The sequence below is a fragment of the Scomber japonicus genome, chromosome 9, assembly GCF_027409825.1.
Source record: "Scomber japonicus isolate fScoJap1 chromosome 9, fScoJap1.pri, whole genome shotgun sequence".
NCBI lineage: Eukaryota > Metazoa > Chordata > Actinopteri > Scombriformes > Scombridae > Scomber > Scomber japonicus.
Window position 1 is genome coordinate 30,021,735 of NC_070586.1, and position 22,217 is coordinate 30,043,951.

The 22,217-nt window shown below is 38.0% G+C and overlaps 1 protein-coding gene across 1 annotated transcript; it reads right to left on the bottom strand.

Annotated features, from left to right (window-relative positions):
• Positions 1–9,015: 9,015 nt before the first annotated feature.
• On the bottom strand, positions 9,016–11,875 carry lrrtm4l2 (leucine rich repeat transmembrane neuronal 4 like 2). Its single transcript, XM_053325578.1, has 3 exons — positions 11,872–11,875; positions 9,568–10,637; positions 9,016–9,471 (listed from the first exon to the last, which is right to left on the bottom strand). Exons 1-3 carry the CDS (start codon positions 11,873–11,875, stop codon positions 9,016–9,018), a joined length of 1,530 nt encoding a protein of 509 aa, XP_053181553.1.
• Positions 11,876–22,217: the final 10,342 nt, after the last annotated feature.

The following is a 22,217-nucleotide window of genomic DNA, read 5'->3' on the forward strand; positions in this document are numbered from 1 at the left end:
GCATGTTTTATTTTCTTGTATGCTGGTTTTGCAATTCAAATGCACATCCTGGATGTCATGTGCAGACAACAGCATGTTAACAAGTTAGTGTGACATTTTCTACAACTTCCAGCAACTCCTAAGTAGTTGTACAGACTTTAGTGGCACAGACATGTCGAACATATATATTTCAACCAGGACAACAAGGCCCATATACACTTTTTTTAACTGACATTGCTTTTTTTTTTTTTTAAGGCTGGCACGCATGCTTACATTTTTGATGCTTGCATTCATTGATTTAAACATACAAACAGAGAGAAGCACCAATAAATAAGTAAAACCTGTTTAAAATATTTAAATGTCTTTTTTTATTTTGTCCAAACAGGCATAACAATTTGCACATGACTACACAAATTATCATAACATTACAGTGATGACCACAGTAAGAATGGAGTGCATGAATATTACAGCGTATTTTAATAGAAATATTTACATATTGCATAAGATATTAAAATGGAGATCATGCAAATTGTAGCCAAATAAAATGATTCAACAGATACCCAACAGTAATGAATGGTATTTCAAGAGCAATCAGGGCAGTGAAGTCGATAAAGAGAAATTCTCATCAGCTAGCTGCTAATTAATTAATTCACTATTTATAGCCACAGTAATCACCACACTCATGATGATCTGCAGAAGCTTACTTCTGTCTTGGGGAAGCACAATACCAAATACATTTTATAGTCAAACCCTTATTCATAAATGAATGTGAGTTATAGATTAGGCTGTGGAAATACAGAGCAATCGTTACTCCAGCTGATTAATGTGTTACTGAAGTGGATGAGAATATAGTATTGAATTGTGGAGAAAATATTTTGTGGATGACATAAAGTACGAGCAGCATTCCTCTTTGTGACTTGATGTTTTGAAACATACAGGAAATAATCACTGTTATCAAACCACAACAGACACTCTCAATAAAATATCCATCCTCATATGAGGCTTTTAAAAAGATAGATATTTGAAGCACGTCCCGCTCCTACAGACAAAGCCTAAAAGCAACAAGAACTGGCTATTTATTCCAGCCATGAGGAGGCGGGTCTGTAACAACAATTGTTGTGATTCATGATGATTGGGAGTCTGCGGACCGTCACACCTAAAGGACTTCAGTCGTATAAATATGAGATTGCACTGTTTGTCAACTCAAATGATTTGTCAACAAATGAGATTTTTACTGTCCCGTGGCCCAAAATGTGCAATATATTTGATCAGTACCACTGAAGCCTACATCACACTGTGATTCCTATTTCATCTGTTCAGCAGTGGAGGATGGAGTCATGACTGCTAAATCAATCCAGCTTCATAGGAATGCTTAGTGTGATAGACAAATTCAAGACAGAAACACTGAGAGCACATTATTAAGTTGTACTGGAATTCAGCCTCGGACATCACATTGTTTTCAATTGTTTTTAAAATTTAGTGTCTTCAATTGTAGCTTCAAAATTCTGAGAAATGTCCATACTTTATTGTCCAATATGAAAAACTATTCACACAAATGGCATATTGTAACAGTATATCAGGGATTTGAGTCTGTTCGATGAATAGTGCACACAAGTTGGGTTGAGGAGGAAGCTCTTAATGGAGTAGATGTTAGCTTACAAATTGTACTTCGTGTCCAAGGACACTTCTGGTGGTTTTTACGGAAGGGGCACTTTATACTTCATGAGATTAGAGATGGAGTAAAAAGCTTGCACTGACTATCTCAAAGGAATATACAATTAAAGGAAAGTTCTCATAGACATCAGTAGGGTTTCTTTTTTTGAAAAGCTTTACGCTCATAGCATGGTAAGGATTGTTTGACTGTTAATTCATGTTGATAAAAGTGTTTTATTTTATTATCTGATCATTAAAACAAAGTATGTAAAACACTTTAGACACACTTGAAATATACTTTGAATTAGTACAAAAATACATGTTGAATGTGATGGTATATTCTTAAAATATACCATTACTTAGTTAATTAATGCTATTTATTAAAAACAACCTAAGGTATACAAGAGTGGACTTAGCAGTGATAAACTGAGACACCATTAGAAGTAATTAAGTGTTTTTAAATGCACTTTGTTGTACTTACTTTACAAATACTGGAAATAAAACTTAAATCTACATAAAACACTTTTTCAGTCGTGTTATTAAAATATCCAAAGTATGTAAAAAAGATTGTAATCAAAAAATGTGGTATGATTTCTGTACTGTACTTACATGGTGCTATTTTTGACTATTACTTACTATATTAATGATATAAGAGCAGTCCAATTTAGAATATACTACACTACACTTAAGTTCTCAGGATACATTTCTGATTTGAATTATATAATAAATATTTCTTATATATTAATTGCACATTTTTAGTCAAAGTGAAAGAAAATGTACTTTAAAGTGATGGTTCGGCGTAATTTCGACCTAGTGTCATATGCACCATGAGGTCTATCTAATCAGCACTTCAGCTGTTTATTTTCATTTGGTCGGAAAATAGTGGAGTTAGAGCCATCAGCTGAATGGCTTAGTACAGGTGCTAACGGGACCACCAGTGTATCTTGTAAATGACCCCACTAATAATGCATTGTCAAAATATCACGCCATCACTGAAATACCGTGTGATCTCGCGAGACACCCCCGCACAGCACATATAAAGATCTGTGTGTGATTGTGCGATATTTTGATGATGTTTCCAGCTTTAGCAGTAACAGCAGAGTAAAAGCCATCAGGTAAGTGTTTATTTTAATAAACTCCTGGTGTACTTATAAACTTTCCAATGCATCAATTTAGGAGTAAAGACCCTATTTGTACAACTGTAGAAGTTTGATAACAATCCAGGCAGATGGCTCTAACTCCACTATTTTCCGACCAAATGAAAATGAACGGCTGAGGTGGTGATTAGATAGACCTCATGGTGCATATGACACTAGATCGAAATTACGCCGAACCATCACTTTAAGTCTATACACAGTACGCACAGCATCAGAACAAAAAGATGTAAGCACGCTTCATTACAAATTGTCTCAAAGTAACACAGTCAAGTGCACTGAAGTGTATTTTAATATATTTTAATAATATATCATTTCTAATTATATATAATTAAAGCATTAGGTTCATAGTAGAAATTAGCACACTTTAAGTGCATTAATCATGAACGGACATGGGAGTATACTATGCTTAAATTAAATGCAATTTTGTATACTTTAATGTTCAAGCCAAAAATATGTCAAATGATAAAACAGCATTACAATGGCATTACTTTCCATTTGCTCTAATTAGCAAAGAAGCGCTGCTGTTAATGTGGTTTTATTACTTATACCACAATGCTGTCTGTGCCAGATGATGCTGCTGTTGTCACAGTCTCGTGGTTGCCAGCAGACTTCGATAGATTCTTTTATACCGCTTTACAAACTGAAGAAGAATTTGCTGCACAGGAGTCAGAGGGAGGCCTGAGGAAATCCAAACTGCCATAAGGTTCAATTTGTTAAAGGCAGTCAAACCTCTGTAATCCAGCAGTGATCCCCCACACCGTTCATTCTATGAAACTTGTTTTTTCTGCCCTTTAACAACCTTCACTGCAGAGTCTCAGTGGTAATAAACATGGGTTTGGCACTTTTTATCTTTATTAGGATGTTTCAGAGCACTGCGGCCCTGTTTGCCTCTGCTGCTCTAATGCTGCCATCATTCATGCGGTAGCAGAGACGCTCACAGCAATGAGCCTGAGGGACTTCTGTCAAAAGGAGTCCCAATGCAGAGAAAACTTAATAGTAGCAATATTTTACAGTAATTTACAATGGCAGTGTTTATGGTTCTGTTGTTGGTTGCAGTAAATTTAAATAAAAAATATTTGGAAGTAAGATTATTGTGTTTTTACCATAATCTGAATATGCAATCCCTAATCAATAATTAGCAATTAATTAGAATGCAGTTTGTTTAAATTCACTTTGATTTAAAATAACAGAGATGACAATGGAAAGATGGACAGGATGTGTACCTTTTTTGACATATTTTATTTAAGATTGTTTTTTTCTCCTTTTTTTTGCTCTAGTTTTGTCAAGTCAGCTTATCTGCCGGTCACACAGGCAGCTGTCAGCTCTGAAGATTGTCTTTTGAAGCAGAGTTTGGGTTGTGGGTGCGGTGTATGTGTGCGAAGTTACCACGGAGATGAAGTTTCTTTCTTTCGCACGACTGAATCATTTTCCTTTCCTACCTCTAAAGTGGATTCTCCGTGGACATTGTCACAGTGTCTTTATTATAGGTACCATAGTGATGTTTTATTACTTGGGAGCAACAATATGAATCTTATACATTTAATTGTTGTTGGCTTTTGGTTGATTTCCCAGGTGTGGAAAGCGGAGCTGTTGAGGAATCGGGGGAAATAAATCAAAGAAACTATGAAACTATGAGGTAACATCTCAAAAGAAAGTACTGTGTTATGGTTACATCATGTAGTCTGCATGTCCAGCATGTGTTTGAGACTCGATAATTACAAGATATGAAATGTTGCTTTCAGCTCTAAATATGCAAGAGACACTTTGTCACAAGAAAACACAATTTCAGCTGAAAAGGTCAAGCTGTTAACTGGGTTTCTGCTGCAAATGATTTCCTGATATTAAGTAAACCCATGCTGCTCTGGGATCACTTATTATGGATGAGACAGTAACTCATAAATTGTAATACAGTATATTATACTAGACGTTTTGGAGCAGCCTTCCAGTTCTGGCTCCTGGAATATCAAACAGCACTGCAGAAAGGATCTTAACAGAAAGATATTTTATTGTGACAAACTTGAATAAGGATTCTTTACAGGAACTCAAATCACTGACGTAAAGATGATACACAGACTGACCAGACACAATGAGTATATTGACAGAAATGTCTACCTCCCACCTTTTGCGGAGACAATGTAAATTCTTGCTTTCTCATTAAGCACACAGTTAAAAAATTGAAGTGAGTTATGAATTAGGGAGATGAAAGTGAGAGAATATTTTATGTCACAAACTCATCTCCTTTCAGCATTCTTTGTGGTGACACTCTAATGTCATCCTGTTAGAACAATGGCATTTGCCTAGAAGTCTTTCTAACTGACACCACTTTGACATGAACAATAAAGAGGAAATTAGCAAAAACCTTTCCTCCTCTGGGGGTCAACTGGGACATGCAACAAAAGCTGCAAAGCATTAGTATTCAAATGAATTTTACAGGTGACATGCAGTTCACAAAAGATGAAGTAACAAAAGAAAAACTGTTTTGGAGTGCAGGAGACAGGGAAAGTTTTTCTCCCAAATTGTGACAACACTGTCTTTGAATACTTTCATACTTCGCTGATTCTATTTTCAGCTGACATTAATCATTTGAATTTAACAGCCTGGAACTCATTATTTTGACTAGGTAGCTTAAAGGTAGTACATGTTTGACTCTTTTAATTCATATGAGTGGATGTGGTGCCACTAGAAGAAAGAAAGAAAGAAAGAAAGAAAGAAAGAAAGACAGAAAGACAGAAAAAAGGAAGGAAAGAAAGAAAGAAGAAATAGGCACACTCGTCTGTCTAGTGAGCTCATTTTGTCCAATTTAGGACTTCTCTGGCTCAATCATCCTTGAAGAAATCCCTTCCAGTGGATGGTAGGTTGGAGCAGTAGTGGGTGCAATAATTCAGTATGCTCAAGAAAGCAGTGAGCATTTTACTGAGAAATAGTTTGACACATAACCTCCGGCAAAATTATCTTTTTTTTTTCTTTTTTTTTTTCTTTTTTTACAGTTTTGTACATATTTCTGTGCAGATTAAACAAATCATATAATGTTTTAATTAGTGAGCTTTAGAGGTGTTGGTGGGTGTTACCTTAGGACAGAGTCAGGCTACCTGTTTGCATTGTTTTTTACAGTCTTTATGCTAAGCTAAGCTAACCAGCTGCTAGCTATATGGCCTTATATTTACCATACAAACACTGAAGTGGGATTTATCTTCCCATAGCAACGCACAGCAAAAAAGAAAACAAGGGTTCTTCCCCAAATGTCAAACTAGTTTTTTTTTAGCTCATAAATAGAAATCAGGCCGTCGGATAAGAAAACATGCATTTGAGGTATTGACAATAAAATCCAAAGCAGTAGTTATTAAATATGAAGAGTGCTGCTTTGGATTTAATGTGCCCACATTTTAAAATCATTGCTTTATAACCTTTGGCAAGGATGAACACAACATTGCACACATGTTAACTTTGAAAAGATCCCCAATGTGAGATGTAAATCACAATTTCATGCCTGCCAGTGAGGGCTGAGCAAGTTACCCCTCACACTGAGTGTTTACAGAAAGCACAGAGAAAACATACCATATTTATGGATGTTTACAGGCATGTTTTGAACAGTTTCTGACCTCACTCATCTACCTGGAGAACGTTCTGGCAAAAGGTGCCTCAATGAAACTCAAAGAGATTTTTTTTTTTTTTTCATTTCTGGAATCGTTGAGCGTACAGGCTATATTTTTTCCAGTAGAGAGCGCTTCTATTTGTGTGTGCATTGTTGTACTCAGTCAATACTTTGCACTCCCACAATTTTTCATCCAAACAAATATCCCCAATAATGATCTGCAAGATGCAGACCACAGCTCTCTAATCAGCATTCTTTTATTAGCTACACACAACCAAAAGATTTGAAAATGCGGGGGAATAGTTTTTCATCAGTCAAAATATGACAAATCAAACACTAATTACAATATCTGCCAGAATTGGATCAACAAATCATTTCTACTGTTCATATTACATTTTTTGTATGGCCTTGCTGATTTTCCCATTGGCCCTCGAAAAGAAATTCATCATGTATGCAAGTGCTGGAAACTAAATACATGGATATAAATTCTGATGGCAGCGTGCCTCCTTGCCTGCATGGAGGGTAAAGAAACCCTGAGTCATGTTTAGAAAGTGAATTATGGAGGATCATAAATCCTTATCAAAACAACCTTTGACCGACCAGAAACTTTATACACACTTAACATGAAGATGTGTGAACATGCTAATGACTGTTAACTGGAGAAGGAATCAAACGTCTATTTACAAGAGGCCTGATAAGACGATTAACAGCTGTGGTATAAATGTCTGGGGGGGTGGGGGAGGGACTGTATTGAATTAAATAGCGGATTATTGTTTTTCAGTTGAGTCTCACACAGGAAAAGACACCTCTTACATGTTAGCACCATCGCTACCTAATCCTGTCTGGCTTAACACACACACATACTGTATATCCCCGCGGTGCAGGTTAATTTTCTCTTCTCAGAGTGAGCAAGCAGATGGAAAAAAAGGAAAAAAAAGAAAAACGATGGAGGGAGGGAGGGGAGGAAGGAGAGGAAGGAGTGGAGATGTGAAGAAGACAGATCAAGGTGGGTGATATCGTCTTAAAAGCATAACTGCCTTGACCCGTAACACCCACTGTCCCTCAGAAGCCTGCCTCTATTCTCGCTTTCCTTTCACAGCACACAGCAATAGCAATATTTCCAAACTGACAAAGGTGGTTATATAAACCAGAGATCCTTAATCTGTTTTTGGTTTCAGGGACTGGAATGTCTTTTTGTCTCACAGACGAGCCAACAATGCCATTGCCTATTTGGGCTCCACTTAGACTAAAAGCAAACCTGTTTATGAGAGAAACTGAGAGTCTAGAACAGCTTATTTCTACACTGGCTCAGTAATGTGCCAGGGACTGACATGGTCTCTGAGACCCTGAGTTTGAGAAGTGTAACCCAGATACAATCAATACAGATGTCAATACTGTAGTGTCAGGAGATGATAGAAGAAAGAAAATAAGACACATGATGGAAAGTATGTCAGCTCCTCTTGCGTGCAGCAGCAGATCGACTCAAATGTATGAGACCGCACAATGAATGAATGGATTTTTGAGAGAAGATTTTTTTTTTCTCCACGTTGTGCCAGATAACTCATCAATACTCTCATCGGCACACAATTTTTCATCAATTGTCAGTGTTTCTTTTAATTATAGTAATTATCACATAGAATGCCTAGTACCCATATTGTTACGTCTTTACACAAACAATGCATGATCATAATGATAGGAATAGTCAATACAAAATTTGTTATGAAAATCAACATGGTTACTTTGACACATCAAGGCCTCCATCAGACCTGACTGTTTTTTTTTTTTTACAGCTCAAAAATATCAGTCCTGAGATTGGAACTGTGAGTTTTAAATATCATCAGCTTGTACAGCTTGAGCCTGCAGTGAACTGAAATGCAACTTAATCATCACAAAGAACTGATGATTTGATTAGAGAGAGAAGCATCGCAAGTAAGGACAATGAAATCATGCAAAAATATCAGGATGCTCTCTGTATGATTGTTCCCCCATTTTATGTGGAAATGCTACCTCTAATTGTTGCACTAGTATGCCAAATGCAAAATAGTATTAACTGCACAAATAGCATCTGTGAGAATAAGGTGCAACACTGTAACTCTTCCAACCAGAAGCCAGGAAATTGGACTATCAATTCACACACACACACACACACACACACACACATACACACTCAGACACAAGCATACACAAAAAGATGCTCACATACACCCTAAATGCTTTACAAGCTACATAATAAAAAAAAATCCAAACTAGCAAGTAGAAAGTGGCTTGGTTGGTTCATATGTCTTATGGCGATATAGTCTGACTAAGAATAAGGTCACTCTCTCTCTGCAGAGTTTCTACTGTAGCAGAGGTCCACTGGTTTTGTTAGATCATATACAGCTAACCTGTCTGACCCTGCCACCGTTCTCCTGTCAGTCAGGGCGATAATTAGCTCTCTCCAAATATATCTCTCCATTCCAGTCTTCTCTTCTGTGCACATAATTATATTGTAATATGCCCCCAAGTATTTTCTTTAGTGCTGCAGAATCTATCATCTCAAATTAGAGATACAACCTCTTAATCTCATGGGGGGGAAAAAACATTTACTTCTGCTCAGTGACTGCACTTTTATTCTCTTAAGGTGGGGTGAGCAACTCAGACCTCACATTCTATCGACCCTGATATGGTGCACGTGCACGGCCTTGTCTCATTCACCAGGGAGTCCATTGTCTCTGAGTTTGAGTGGTAGCTCAGATAGTATTCTTGCAACTGAGAGTTCAGGTCCTGCTCCTGCTTCCGAGCCTTTTTCCTGCGCTTATGGTTGACTGAGTGCTGCTGCAGCTGCCTCATGGTGTTGGGGTAGCGTCTCCATGAGACATAAATAACCAAGAGGATCAATGACACTGACAGAAACAGGGCTACGCTGCCTGCAATGATTTTATGGAAAGCCATATGTTCAAACGGTATCTCTGGGATAAACGATGTAGGGGCTTCTGGGGAGATGGGTGATGTGGTGCTCAGGGTAGTGGACTCTGTTGTCTTTCTCTCTTTCCAGCTAGGGCGGACAGGTGAGGGCGTTAATCTCTGTACAGGTGACTCAGTACGAGCCAGCTCCGTAACGCCACGTGGAGAGGGGTGAGTTGTGATGTTCACAACTGGGGTTTTAGTCAGAATAATGAAAGCAGTGGTTGAGAATGGATTTCCCACATCCACACATGTTGACTGGTTCCTCACTATATCCACGACCCTTTCACCCTGCACAGACTTGGGACTGCTGCATATCATGCTGATGTCTTTGGAGTCTCTGATGGTTTGGAGCCATCCCATGAGTGGACAGATGCTAGGGCTGCAGTCCCAGGCATTACCAGCCAGGCTGATAATTGTCAGTGAAGTCCAGGCTGCCACAGCTTCCACAGGCACACTACTGAGTTTGTTTGATTCAAGGTTGAGAATTTGTAAGTTTGGCATACACTGAAAAACAGCTGGGTCCAACATTTGGATTTCATTCCCCGAAAGGTCCAATCTCTGTAGTTTGTGCCAGGTCCAGGGCATGCCTTGATTGATGGATCGTATGCGGTTCCACTGCAAATAAAGAGCCTGCAGATTGGTAAGGCGTGGGAAAATGAAGAAATTAATCCTAGAAAATTGATTGTGCTCTAAATGAAGCTCTTTCAACTTGAACAGCCCTAAAAATGTTGTGCGTGTGAGGCTCCGCAGGCGATTATAACCCAAGTCTAGAAACTCCAGGCTACGGCATTCCAGAAATGTGCGAACTAGGATCTGTTTTAGTCCATTAGATCGAAGATGGAGATTTTGTAGCTTACGTAGGCCATAAAAATGTCCAGGCTGCAGAGATTGCAGCTGATTATAGGATAAGTCCAGATTTCGCAGGTTTGGTATGGCACTGAATGTGTTATTGTGCAGATAGGTTATTTTGTTGGAACTGAGAATCAGTTCTTTAAGCCTGCGAACACCATGGAAGGCTAGAGCATCTATAGAATTGATTGAATTGTGGTCCAAGTAAAGCCAGATGAGCTGATTTAGATGAGCAAACTGGTATGGCAACAGAACCAGCAGGTTGTTATAACGCAGGGACAGACCTTGGCATCCTGTGGTGATGTTTTCTGGGATGTCTTGGAAGATGCCAGATTCGCAATAAACAATCTTTCCTTCACAGCGACAACTTGCAGGGCACATCCTCTCCCCCTTGCTGAGCAGCAGCAAAACAGCTGCATGCAGAAGAAGACATGATAACCTCCAGTCCAACATCACAGAACCTGTTGGGGGTAGAGTGGGGCAGAGGCAATCAAAAGGATGGCTGGTTGTAGAAGAATGTGTGCTCAAACATAGTTTAAATAAGTAAAGGTGAGAACTTCTGTCTTCAAACACTCAGTCATGTAATGAGGAGCAACTTATTGTCTGATGAGTGAAACACCAGACCTGTCTCATGAAGAATTTATTATAGGAGTCTGATGCTACATTTTAAAGGATCTTGAAGGATTTAGTGGCATCCAGCAGTGCCACCACCTTTTAAGTGTGTAGCGGCTGCAAAACTCACGAAAAACATGAAAATACCTCTCTAGATGCAGTGTTTGGTTTGTCCATTTTGGGCTACTGTACTGTATATGGCAGTGCAACATGGTGGGCTCGATAGAAGACAATCTGCTCCCTATAAAGGGCTAATTTTAGCGTTAAATTTAAGTGACAAAAACACAATGATTCTTATTATCAGGTGATTACACACTAATTAAAACATATGAATATTATCCATGCTTTTATCTTGTCTGGGTTTGACTACTGTAATTCTGCTGGAGCCAAAGTTCTTTTCCCTCTCTGCAGCTGGTCCAGAATGCAGCAGTGAGGATTTTAACTAATTCATTTAAATGTGATCACATCGACCCTCTGTTGGCCTCTCTTTTCTGGCAACCTGTTCATTTTTTTTACATTTAAATTACTCTCAATGCTAAATGGGGTCTTGCTCCAAAAACACATCTCTGAACTCCTCACCCCTTATGAACCAAATTGCAGTTTGAGCTCCTCTGGCAGGGATCTATTGGCTGTTCCTAGATCAAGGTTATAGGTGACAGAGCATTTGCAGTCAAGGAACGCCTCACCAGAGGAACTTAGACTCACTACATCAGTTTCAACCTTCACGTCCTTCCTTAACAGCATCCTTACAGACAGGCTTTTTCCTGTTCTCAATATATACTCTGCTGTAAGCCTATTTTATAGTCATTATGGGTGGATTTTGAGTGGTTTTGTTTGTTTGCTTTGCTTTTATTCTGCTCCAATGCACTTTATATTGTTTTGAAAAGTGCTATACAAGTAAAGTTGTTATTGTTATGGTTATTATATATTTTTTTAAAGCAGCCCTCTTTGTTATGTGCAAGAATAAAATCCAGTTTAATGAGCATATGTCTGTAAAAACTGATGAGAGCTGTATTCTCAACTCAATAGCCTGAAAAGGGAGAGAAACCGTGTCACTATATTTTGAGGAACATAATGACTTACCCATCGCCAGTGAGAGAAGGAGTAATCTTCTGAAATGAATGGATGAAGAGCACATTAAACTGCCCTAGATGTGAAAATTCGCAGTTCATGCAGCCTCAGAGTCGATCCGCATACTGAGCATCACTTAGGCTGGTGGAGAAAATCAAATAGAGGCAAGTTTCCGCAGCGGTCCAGACCCCTGATCTCCGTCCGACGCTCAGAATTAGGACGCCTTCACACTTGGTTCATAGTTGGAGCCGCTGCTGGTTCAGCCTGCTGTGTGCGCAATAACCCATTTGAGCGCCAGTAGACTGATGCCCAATCCTCCACTCCATGCAGTCCCCCCACCCACCCCACTCCTCTTTCTACATATCTCTCTCTCTCTCTCTCTCTCTCTCTCTCTCTCTCTCCCTCCCTCTCTCTCTCCCCCTCTCGCTCTCTCCTCATCTCTCTCTCTCCTCATCTCTCTCTTTCTCAGGGGCGCGTGGGCGTCTTTAAGCACTCACATAGCCCCGATAAGCTGTAAATTCAGCTATTATTTAATTAATTAATTGCATTCGCCCAAGGTTTTAATGTATTAATTGTTAATAAGTTATGTCATGTTTTATGTGAATTAATTATACAGGCCTGTACAATTGTGATAAAATGTAAGTTCAGGTATGTTTATCTTGCTCAACAGGAGGCTTCCTCCTGTCTAAAAATTAATTTATTTTAGTGACAGAAATTCATAAAGTTTGATATATTCTGAGATGAGGTGTAGGCTCTCACTTAAAATGAGACTTTCATCATATTTTAACTTATTTACTTTCCATCCAGAATTTGCTGAAAGGAATGTGAGGATCAGGTGGTTATTAACAACTAAGTGACACACAGTGCTGACCATGATGATGATAGAGAGTCATGCCAACTAAAATATAATTTTCTTGTTCAGAATATTTAAGAGAGAGCAAGATCATACTCAGGAGGTTGTTAATTATATGATTCTTCAATCATTAATTTAAAATGGACAGGGAATGACCTGGAACTGGGTAACCAGGACTGTGTTCCTCATCTCACTCGCTCATTGAAAAGATAATTATAGCAACAGCTTAAGTGTGATGTTGAAATGCAGCATCACATCCACACTGCCAGACAGTGGGGGGAGTTTATGCAGATAAACATTTAACACCTCTCAGTATCTGGAGATGCTATTGAGGAGGTAGCAACACTCAGATTATTGCTATTCAAATTAATGGACCTTATGAAGTGGGCAGTCAACTGACTGCAGAGGAAGAAGATTAAAAGCATGTTTGAATCACCAGGAGCTAAGGAAACCTGTAATATCTTGTTTTTCATATACTTGCTGTTTCTGCTCTGAACAGACATTCATCATATTGAATTCAACAGTCTGGAAAACACTATTTTGAGTGCACAGCAGTGTCTGAGTTGTAATGCGTGGTAACAGCAACCCCTTGTGCACACAGAGAGAAATGTCCTGCATGAAGAGCTATTGACAGTGATCTATAATTACATGACATCAGGAGAAATCAGCATCCAAATCACTTTTAGTCAGGGGAACTGAACCAGTGAATTCCTATTAATATTTGGCTAGGAGTGAGGTAATATTCTTGGTCAAACAAGATTTCCTCTGATGCCTGTGGATTGTATTAGGAAGAAGTACATTTATGAAATCTGCTCCATCAACACCACAGCAGGGGTGACTCTGAGAGGTGTGAAAACGAGCCATTCTGCTAAGATAATACCTTCCAGACTTATAGTAGCACATTTTTGCAAGTGAATGTCAAACATAAGCTGCTCCTCAAAGGGGATGCCGCCTCACACGTGCCATCGGTGGGATTCACATGTCAGTTAAGAATTGTGCAGCTAAAGAAGTGTGGGGAAATGGAAATGTGCTGCTTGATGTTGACGGTGTAAGAAGAGGTTGCTTTGCAGACGTTTGGGCAGAGGAACATTTTGTCAGTATTAAACTGTATTTAGTGAGGGAGGATGTGCTACATTGACTGCCAGTGACAATGTGTCAGCTCCATGATCTGTTTATCAGCCTTATCTTGTCTTTTCTCTGAAACCATCAAAAATGAACTATGTGCACACCAGCAACATCTTGGGATTTGACAATGAGATCACCTTCAGACAGTTGACAACTACTATCTATAAATGTCAATGATTAGGACACAGAGAGCAAAGAAATGGATAACATATATTTTTTGATAGGTAGCACAATTAATGTGTTTCAAACCAACCCAGAGAGACAAGGAGGTGAATCCACCCTTATGTAGATGTTCCTAGAAAAGTTGAATTTTGAATAAATGCATGTTCACTAGTTTAGGGCAACAGACATATGGATCGACAGTTTTATTCAATCACTCAGTCATCTTCACTGACCTTTTACTCCTCTCAGTGAGCCCTGTTTCCTCAAAAATGCAGATTTAAAAAAACCTGTGTATGCATACCACCCAACTGAAATCACTGTTGTTTGCAGCTGATCATCATCCATGCTTATATTCTCGAAGTGGCCTTTCATGTTTGAAATGTCTACGCTGGGAGGTAAGCCCTTGATAAAAGTCACTGGCCTTTGTTTTGAGATGGATGGTTAACATTAATATACAAAACTTTTACCATTCAGCAACCGAAGAATAACAAACTTTAAGGTGTTGTTTTGGAGTACCAAACCATTGAATGGTGGTTCAGTGCTTAAATAATCCCATTAAATAATGTCATAAGGGGGGAAGAAACAATTAAAAATAGTTCTCTCATGTCATGGTAGGTATACTTTATATGGTATTTTAGACTGCTGTTTGAAATATTTCTCATGTTTGATTGCTTACCATCAGATAAGGCACACTGAGTGGAAATGAGTCCCTAAATACTTATTATGAGAGTGACAGTGTGTGGAGAGTTTTCACAATATACCGTCGCCCATGCAAATAAATCACTCATCATTCTCACTCAGATGCTTTATTAAAATTTTATTTGCACATAAAGAACAAACAAGGAAGAAGTGAGTGTACAGCATTTTGATTACAATCAACAATGGAATGAAAGAAGTGTTCAAAACCAAAACACTGAGGCGGCTGAATAAGTGACCCTTATTGCAATGAGTTATTGAGGATATGCATAATTGTTTATCAGAAAAAGAAAAGAAGAAACTAAGTAAAAAAGGATTATAGATATGGTATTATATTTACCTATAATAAAAATAATAATTGTGCCAATAACAAATGTGGATGTCACTGTCTTTCAATCTCACCAAAAATCTTGAGTTTCTAAATGTCACACTTATTATTTTTATTAAGTCAAATTCAATGTGCTAACTTTGACATTTCTTTTTGTTTATTTGGTTATTACAGATACTGCTGTGTCCTCACTTTTGTAGTTTAATCAATTCATTATAAATGAATGCTAATCTAAAATCTTACTCTTTGCAATTTTATTTTGTCTTTACTTTTCCTCCCATTGCAGTAAAACCATTACAGGCATAACATAGAAAACTTTTTCAACTTTTTTTTTGGATGAATCAAACTTTTTGCCCAGTGGTCTCATGTGTAGTGCTATGTAATTTATAATGCATTATGTATGAGGAAATACACAAATGAAAAACAAAATAACCCCAGTTGCAAAATAAGAACCTTTACATTTGTGGTGCATGATGATACTGATTTTGCAGGGAAGTATCATATCTTACTGAGGATTTTAATGCAGAGGCCCATTATCATCATCTCTATAATGCATTACCACTGATCCTCACAGGCTTCTGTGCAGAAGTGTGTTTTCTTATGCATGAGAGCAACATCTGAAAAGGTAGACTGCCACATAAAGGCTCAGTATCATCATCTTCTGTCAAATGGGGTAGGAGAAAAGACAAAAGCGTACTGATTTAACCTTTATCACAATAGTGTTTTAATAGTGTTTTGATTGAATTCAACCACATTTCTCTCGTTAGCTTCATGAATGTTGTACCACAACTGCTGCTGGTGTTTCAGCAGGTGACTTTGTCTAAAGAGATACCATGCTTGTCACATATCCTCAAACAGTAGATCCCTAAATTACATAGACTACAGACTATGAATCCAAGTCACACAACAATCATTTTCAGTTTTCAATCATTCAGTCCAGCTGAAGTTTTAACACAAGTTTTTTTCAGAAGCACCAGTGAGTAAAGAGCCAGATGTTTTGGGACACTCAGAAATATTTACCTGCTGCTTGGATATTGTATAGGGGTAATTTACAGGATATTTAAAGTTACGCCTTTAAACGCTACGGTCAGAGTAAATAGGTCTTGCTTCAACACCTTTTTTAGATGCTCTTTGTTCTAATTATTTTACTATTTATACATTTCACCACTCTGCTTCAGAGGGATTCATTATGCGGCAAAAAAGCAAGTCCTTCTCGCGCTCTATTATTCAGTCAGTCACAGACAGTCATTAAAGTTTCATAGGAAGCAATTTGGTGGCTGAGTTATTTGCAAAGTGAGGTGAGTGCATATGGTGGTACTATACTAGGCCTATTCAACTAGTGGCCCACAGGCGGGATACAGAGCTTTTGAAATTTCTATGGCCCGCAAGAGGCTACCTGCAAATCAGGCTGGCATGTGGATGACATCATAAATAAAACTAAGATGCACATCTCTGAGCTACTTTGAGACATCCGAGCCATAGAATGTATGCTATCAGTTACATCTTTTTAAAGCACCTATATTCCGTGATTGGCTTAAACACTCATCGTTTGTTCAGTCAAGCTTCACGTTGCACTCTGGGCTGGCAAAGAGAAACTCACGCTAGCTACATAAACAACTGGCTTCAAAATGTCTCTATCAGAGCTAAAGTTGACTGTGTAAATCACCAATTTCAGAGCAATTTGACTGACAAGTATTTCTTTATTTTGCCAGCCTCAAAGGGCCCCGAGAGCTTGAAGGAACAAGAAGGAGAGTACAGGGACTGCTAGCATCTCTTCACTGTGGAGTGGAGTCAAGTGGCGCTTGGTGTAGCCTGGACACCAACCAGACAGAAGAGGCCATCATTGCCAGATGTACAATAATTATTGTATTTGTATCATCATTTTGAGCTAGGCATGTTAAGATAAACATGTAACTTATCTAACTTCTATGTAGATGCTGAACAGCCTTCAACTTCAACTGTTGTCATAGTTTACTATTATAGCCTTTAGTTTATTGAACAAGTATGCTTTGGTTTTCAATGTTGGGAGGTTTTTTTAGTTGAGTTAACCCCGTTCCACCCAGCATTTTTTTTTTTAAATTTTAAATCAATGTCTCAAAAAATCATTCGTCTTAACAAATACGTGTTTTCTGAAAGACATTCACACCTATTTGTTGTTTCTCTTCATCAAGACTCGCTCATGATAATTTATCCAAAATATGATAATCTTACTTTCCTTGAACAGGAAGTGGAAACTGTTAAAGACTGCATGCTTGCTGTCATTGATGAAGTGGTTCTTGGTGAAACAAATCTCTTGGAACACATGTTGGATACACTGTTTATAGCAGAAGTTTAGTTTCTGCGTGGCATTTTTGAACATGTGAACACGATGAATCTCAAAATGCAGGGGCGGGAAAAGTCTGGTACTAATTTGGTTGAGAGGCTTTGTACCTTCCTGAGAAAGATAACAATTTTCACTGCAGACCTAATGGCAACAAAATTGCTGCACTTCACAAAACTCTGTGCATTCATGAGCACAGCAGATGGGGCGCTATAATGCCCGTCATCCAGGACTAAATTGACTTCACTGAAAGATGCTAAGGCTTCAGCATTCCTGTTGACGTATTGTTGTTTGCTCGTGATGCATTTTCCATCAAACCTAAGGCAGACTTCTGTGCAAAAACTTAAAATGTAATGTCTTGTTTTGATGAGAGCATCATTGAGATAGAATTGGTTGATGTGTAGTCCTCCTCTGGTTTAAAGCAGCACTAACAGTTTGAGGGTGCAGTGGACTTTTAGTATAACCGTGTTAACTAATATCAGTACTGTACAATAAGGAAAGTGGCCTCCAAACTGACAATGTTCAGATTGCCTTATACATGTGAGTCTAGCTTTTCTCATGTGACTACCATCAGAACAAGGACACGTTGTTCCTTGACTAATGATAAGTTGCATGTGTGTCTCAGGATTGCTCGTACTGCTACTACACTACATGTAATTTCTTTCACTGACTCAGACAGGCTCATGTGTTGTAGTTCTACAGTAGTAAATCACCTGGTTGAGGAATGTAGTGCCTGTAATGTTATGGGTAAATGCAAAGACCACAGATGTGTTTTGTGATGAAACAGGCATAACAGGTCAAACAGGCCCACTTATTGAAGTCTGTATACTGTTACACTGTTTCCACCTTTAACAAATATGCATATGGACCTGCCATAAGCACCTTATACTATTCTACTATATATCTATTTGGCCCACTTGAAGTTGAGTAGCCCTGTACTATACCTTTGTTTTTAATGGCATGCTTTTCAAGTGGATAGCATTCTGTTCTCTTGCAGGTTAACTTTTACATGATGACCCCTATTATACCCCTGTATAACAATGACTACAGATGGACATCAAGGACACAAGTCATGTTATTTTATTTGGAGCATATTTTGATAGTCAAATCTTAGCCGTAGGTAAGACATAAAAAACATTCAAGTTAGTGATATTCTCTCCAATGTTAAATGTGGACTATAAATATACAGTGAAACGTGATTATTGATCTGTGCATTTCTGAATTGTCCATATTTGCCAGTTATGGCAAATACCCAAAGAAGCTGGATGAAATGTGAAAGTGGGTCATGTCAGATGTGCTCAGCAACATAAATAAGGATTGATGCACCAACCACAAGGAACATAGCATGAGATGATTACACAACAGCAACATGCAGTGATTTTAAAAAGTGGAATTACAACAGGTGATAACCGAATCAGTGGCTCCTCATTTCTGTATATCACTTAAAGGTTTGACAATATACAAGCCATATAAAGAGAACTCAGGACTACTATTGTACAGTATATTCTCACCAATTAAAACCAACTTGGTTTCAAACATAAATCTGTTGCAGATCTGTACTTCTTTGCTTTAAAAGTAATTATAGTTTGATACAATATTCTAAATATATATACTTAGAATATAGTCAAATAGGGCAGAGCTTCAGGGCAGAGCTTCAGTATAATTGACCCAGTTGAGTGTATACAATAATAATTGTGAAGGATGGTGGGTTTTCTTCTTTTTATTTTAAAGATATGATTTTTGGCTTTTTTTGCCTTTATTTATATAGTAGATTCAGCTAGATTCGGACCATGGATGTTGCAATTATGTGGCATTATGTGGTTTTCTTGTATAAGAAGCAGTTACTTAATGAGTTGGAATAAATTAAATTCGAGTAAAAAGCTAAAATTTGGTTAATATTGTCATTGACTATGTCATCCAGATGTATCCAGATAACTTCCTGTAATACTAATCAGCTTGAAGTGAAATATGGAAAAATGTCCTGACTTTTGCTTGTCAGTTGATGACTTCTTAAAGAGACAAATTAGTGCTTTATTGTTATAAATCACCATCAATTGTTTATGCCCTACATTTGATCTCCATCAACAGTCTGACATTGTGTAAATCATCCCACATTCCCAATCACTACCCTTAATAAAACAAAATATACTGGTGTCATATTGTATTCTCTTAAAAGCTTTTGATGCTATTAACTATGATGTATTGTTTCTCAAATTATCCAGAGATGTTTCACAGGGGAAGTTTTGAAGGGCTTCAAAAGAATAAATTGGACACATCTACAGTTCCTATGGGGGTGCCTCAAGGCTCCATTCTCAGACTATTGCTCTTTCTAATTTACATTAATGATCTGTTAATTGCTTTTGACTCAATACTGCCCACATTTTTTTTTTTTTTTACACAAAACATGTCTCATAGTTTCACAAACCTGCAAAGGCACACTTTCATCTGAAGCAAATCAATGTGTGGGAAACTATGGGGAATAGTTAATAACTAATAGGCTCAATAATGTCTCAAAAAAGTCTTAATTAATGTTATTCTAAGATCATTACTGAACAAATCAATTATAATCCCCTTAGCAGTCTTCCTCTTTCCATTTTTGTGTAAACAACTGGAAATTGGGTTGGTACATGCTTCATATATCTCACAAGTGTTTATACAGTAATACATGTACTATGTTATGAACCCTATAAATGAGAGTTGTCATTTTTTTAAAATAGGTTACACCAAACAGTGGCTTTGTGAAGATGTTTTAGTTTGAGAATTTTTCAGTGTGTCTGTCTATCTTATTTACTCATTTTTATCTCTGAAATTACGAATTTGAAATAAAGTTTAATCAATGGATGAAGCTCATGTTCCATTTTTTTCAAAGCATCATTAAGCTTTTTGATGGTGTGACAAGTATGAGGTTACATGATGTATAGACTTGACTGACATCTGTGAACGTGCAGCAATGTTACACAGGCATGGTGAAAATTGTACCAGCAGTGGTACAATACAGACAAATATGTGAAAATATGGAAATATGTGTTAAAAGCTGTGTGTACATTGTACTGTTATGCCAAATTTCAGCTTACCTCTAGTGTGTGTGTGTGTGTGTGTGTGTGTGTGTGTGTGTGTGTGTAGGTTCCTGCCCTGTCCTTCAACTCCAATAAGCTGATTGATCCAACAATATAAATTAAATTCGTGACTGTGGCTGATGTGCTAGATGCATCAGTTTTATTTTTGTTTCTTTGTCACAAACTATCAGCAATTTGAGCTCAAACGTTCATTAATGTCCATTACCAGTAATTACGTTACTCATTAAGTACAGGGGCAGAGGGACCCATTAGAAGTGATGACTTTGACCCCAACTCAAAGTCCCATTATGAGGCCTTCAGAGCATCCTTTGTTTATGCATGATGCATTTCAGTGTCAGTGTGTGACAATGGGTTGTGAAAAAATGCCCACTGAGTTTTTGTCCCCCTGACATAAACTCCAATACAACATTTAAAAACAAACAAGCATACACATGCTTTGGAGCCCATCTGTTGTTTTCCTGTGGGTGCCATACCTACACTGCTAATCAAAAAAGTTTTTGAAGATCTGTTTAGTATTCCCGGTAGGATTTCAGACAGTGTGCTCACAAAATATAAAGATATAAATATCATATAAACATAAAGCTTGTATAAACTAAGCCATTTTATTTTATGGAAAATTATCTATCTGGACCAATCTGCAGTAATTGGAGGGACCTATAAAGGGCATGGAAATGGGTTGTTTCTTATTTGAGTATTCCCAGTTGATCCAATTTTTAAACTTTCATATTTCATAAGAAATAGTGAACTTTTTACTCAACTACATATATTTAACAGCTGTTGGCATTTCCTTTGCATAATAAGCTTTTACCATTAAACACATGATGAGCTTCTAAAATATGAAGCATTTAATTGCCTAAATTAAAGTAATATCAGCTTGACCCCAACCAGCTGCAGCATCCAAAGGCTCCTTAAATGTTAATGCAGCAGTAAAAATTTTGCTATAACATATTTGACATATAACACTGAATGAGACCAGTCTGTATAATGGGTACTCTTATTTTTGACACTAAGATTTAGGTCACAGAAGTTATATTTCTTCCAAGTAATTTTAATGTAAGCCTACAATCAGCTTGGTATTCATCTAAAATGTTAATAGGTTGTTTAAATGCGTCACAAACATCTGAATGCACAGCCAACAGACTTCCCATTCCTCGACTTTAATTGATATGCAGGCTCTGTTCATGAGAACAATGAAGTCTATTTTAATTTGGGCTCCGGAGAGTCACTCGGTGGCCAGGAGAGGGCATCTCAAGTCCTAAAAGGAGCACCAGTGAGCTCAGTATAATCCTCCACCAACATCATTCCTGTTGCTATACAACTGATTTATTCTTGATGCCACGGTCAACGGGTCTAATCCACAGAAGACTGCGCCTTTTCCTTCCGCTGTCCACATCTGAATCAGGATACATTTAACTTATCGGGTTTGGACCACAGTTTGTTCCTCTCACGTTTCTTTACTTGATCGGTTTCCAGTCTCTTTTTTTCTCTTCCCACTTAACCTAGATTCAACAATTGGCGACTCGGTGTTTAAGACGTATTTATTGCCGCCCCCAAACACGAGCTTAACAATGTCATTCTCATGAGGCTACAAGCTTGAGTGCCTCTATCCATCTGTCCTTCTATGAGGTGGCAGTCAGTAAAATGCAAAACCAAGCTCATGTTGTGCGGTAACGTAGGAAACTACAGACATACTGTAGGTTGATGCACACCTTCTGGAGCTACTCACATCTCCGACAGGTGTGAGGCTGTGCGCAAAAGGGAAATCTGGCTGCAACGCAACGTGCGTATATTTTCTGT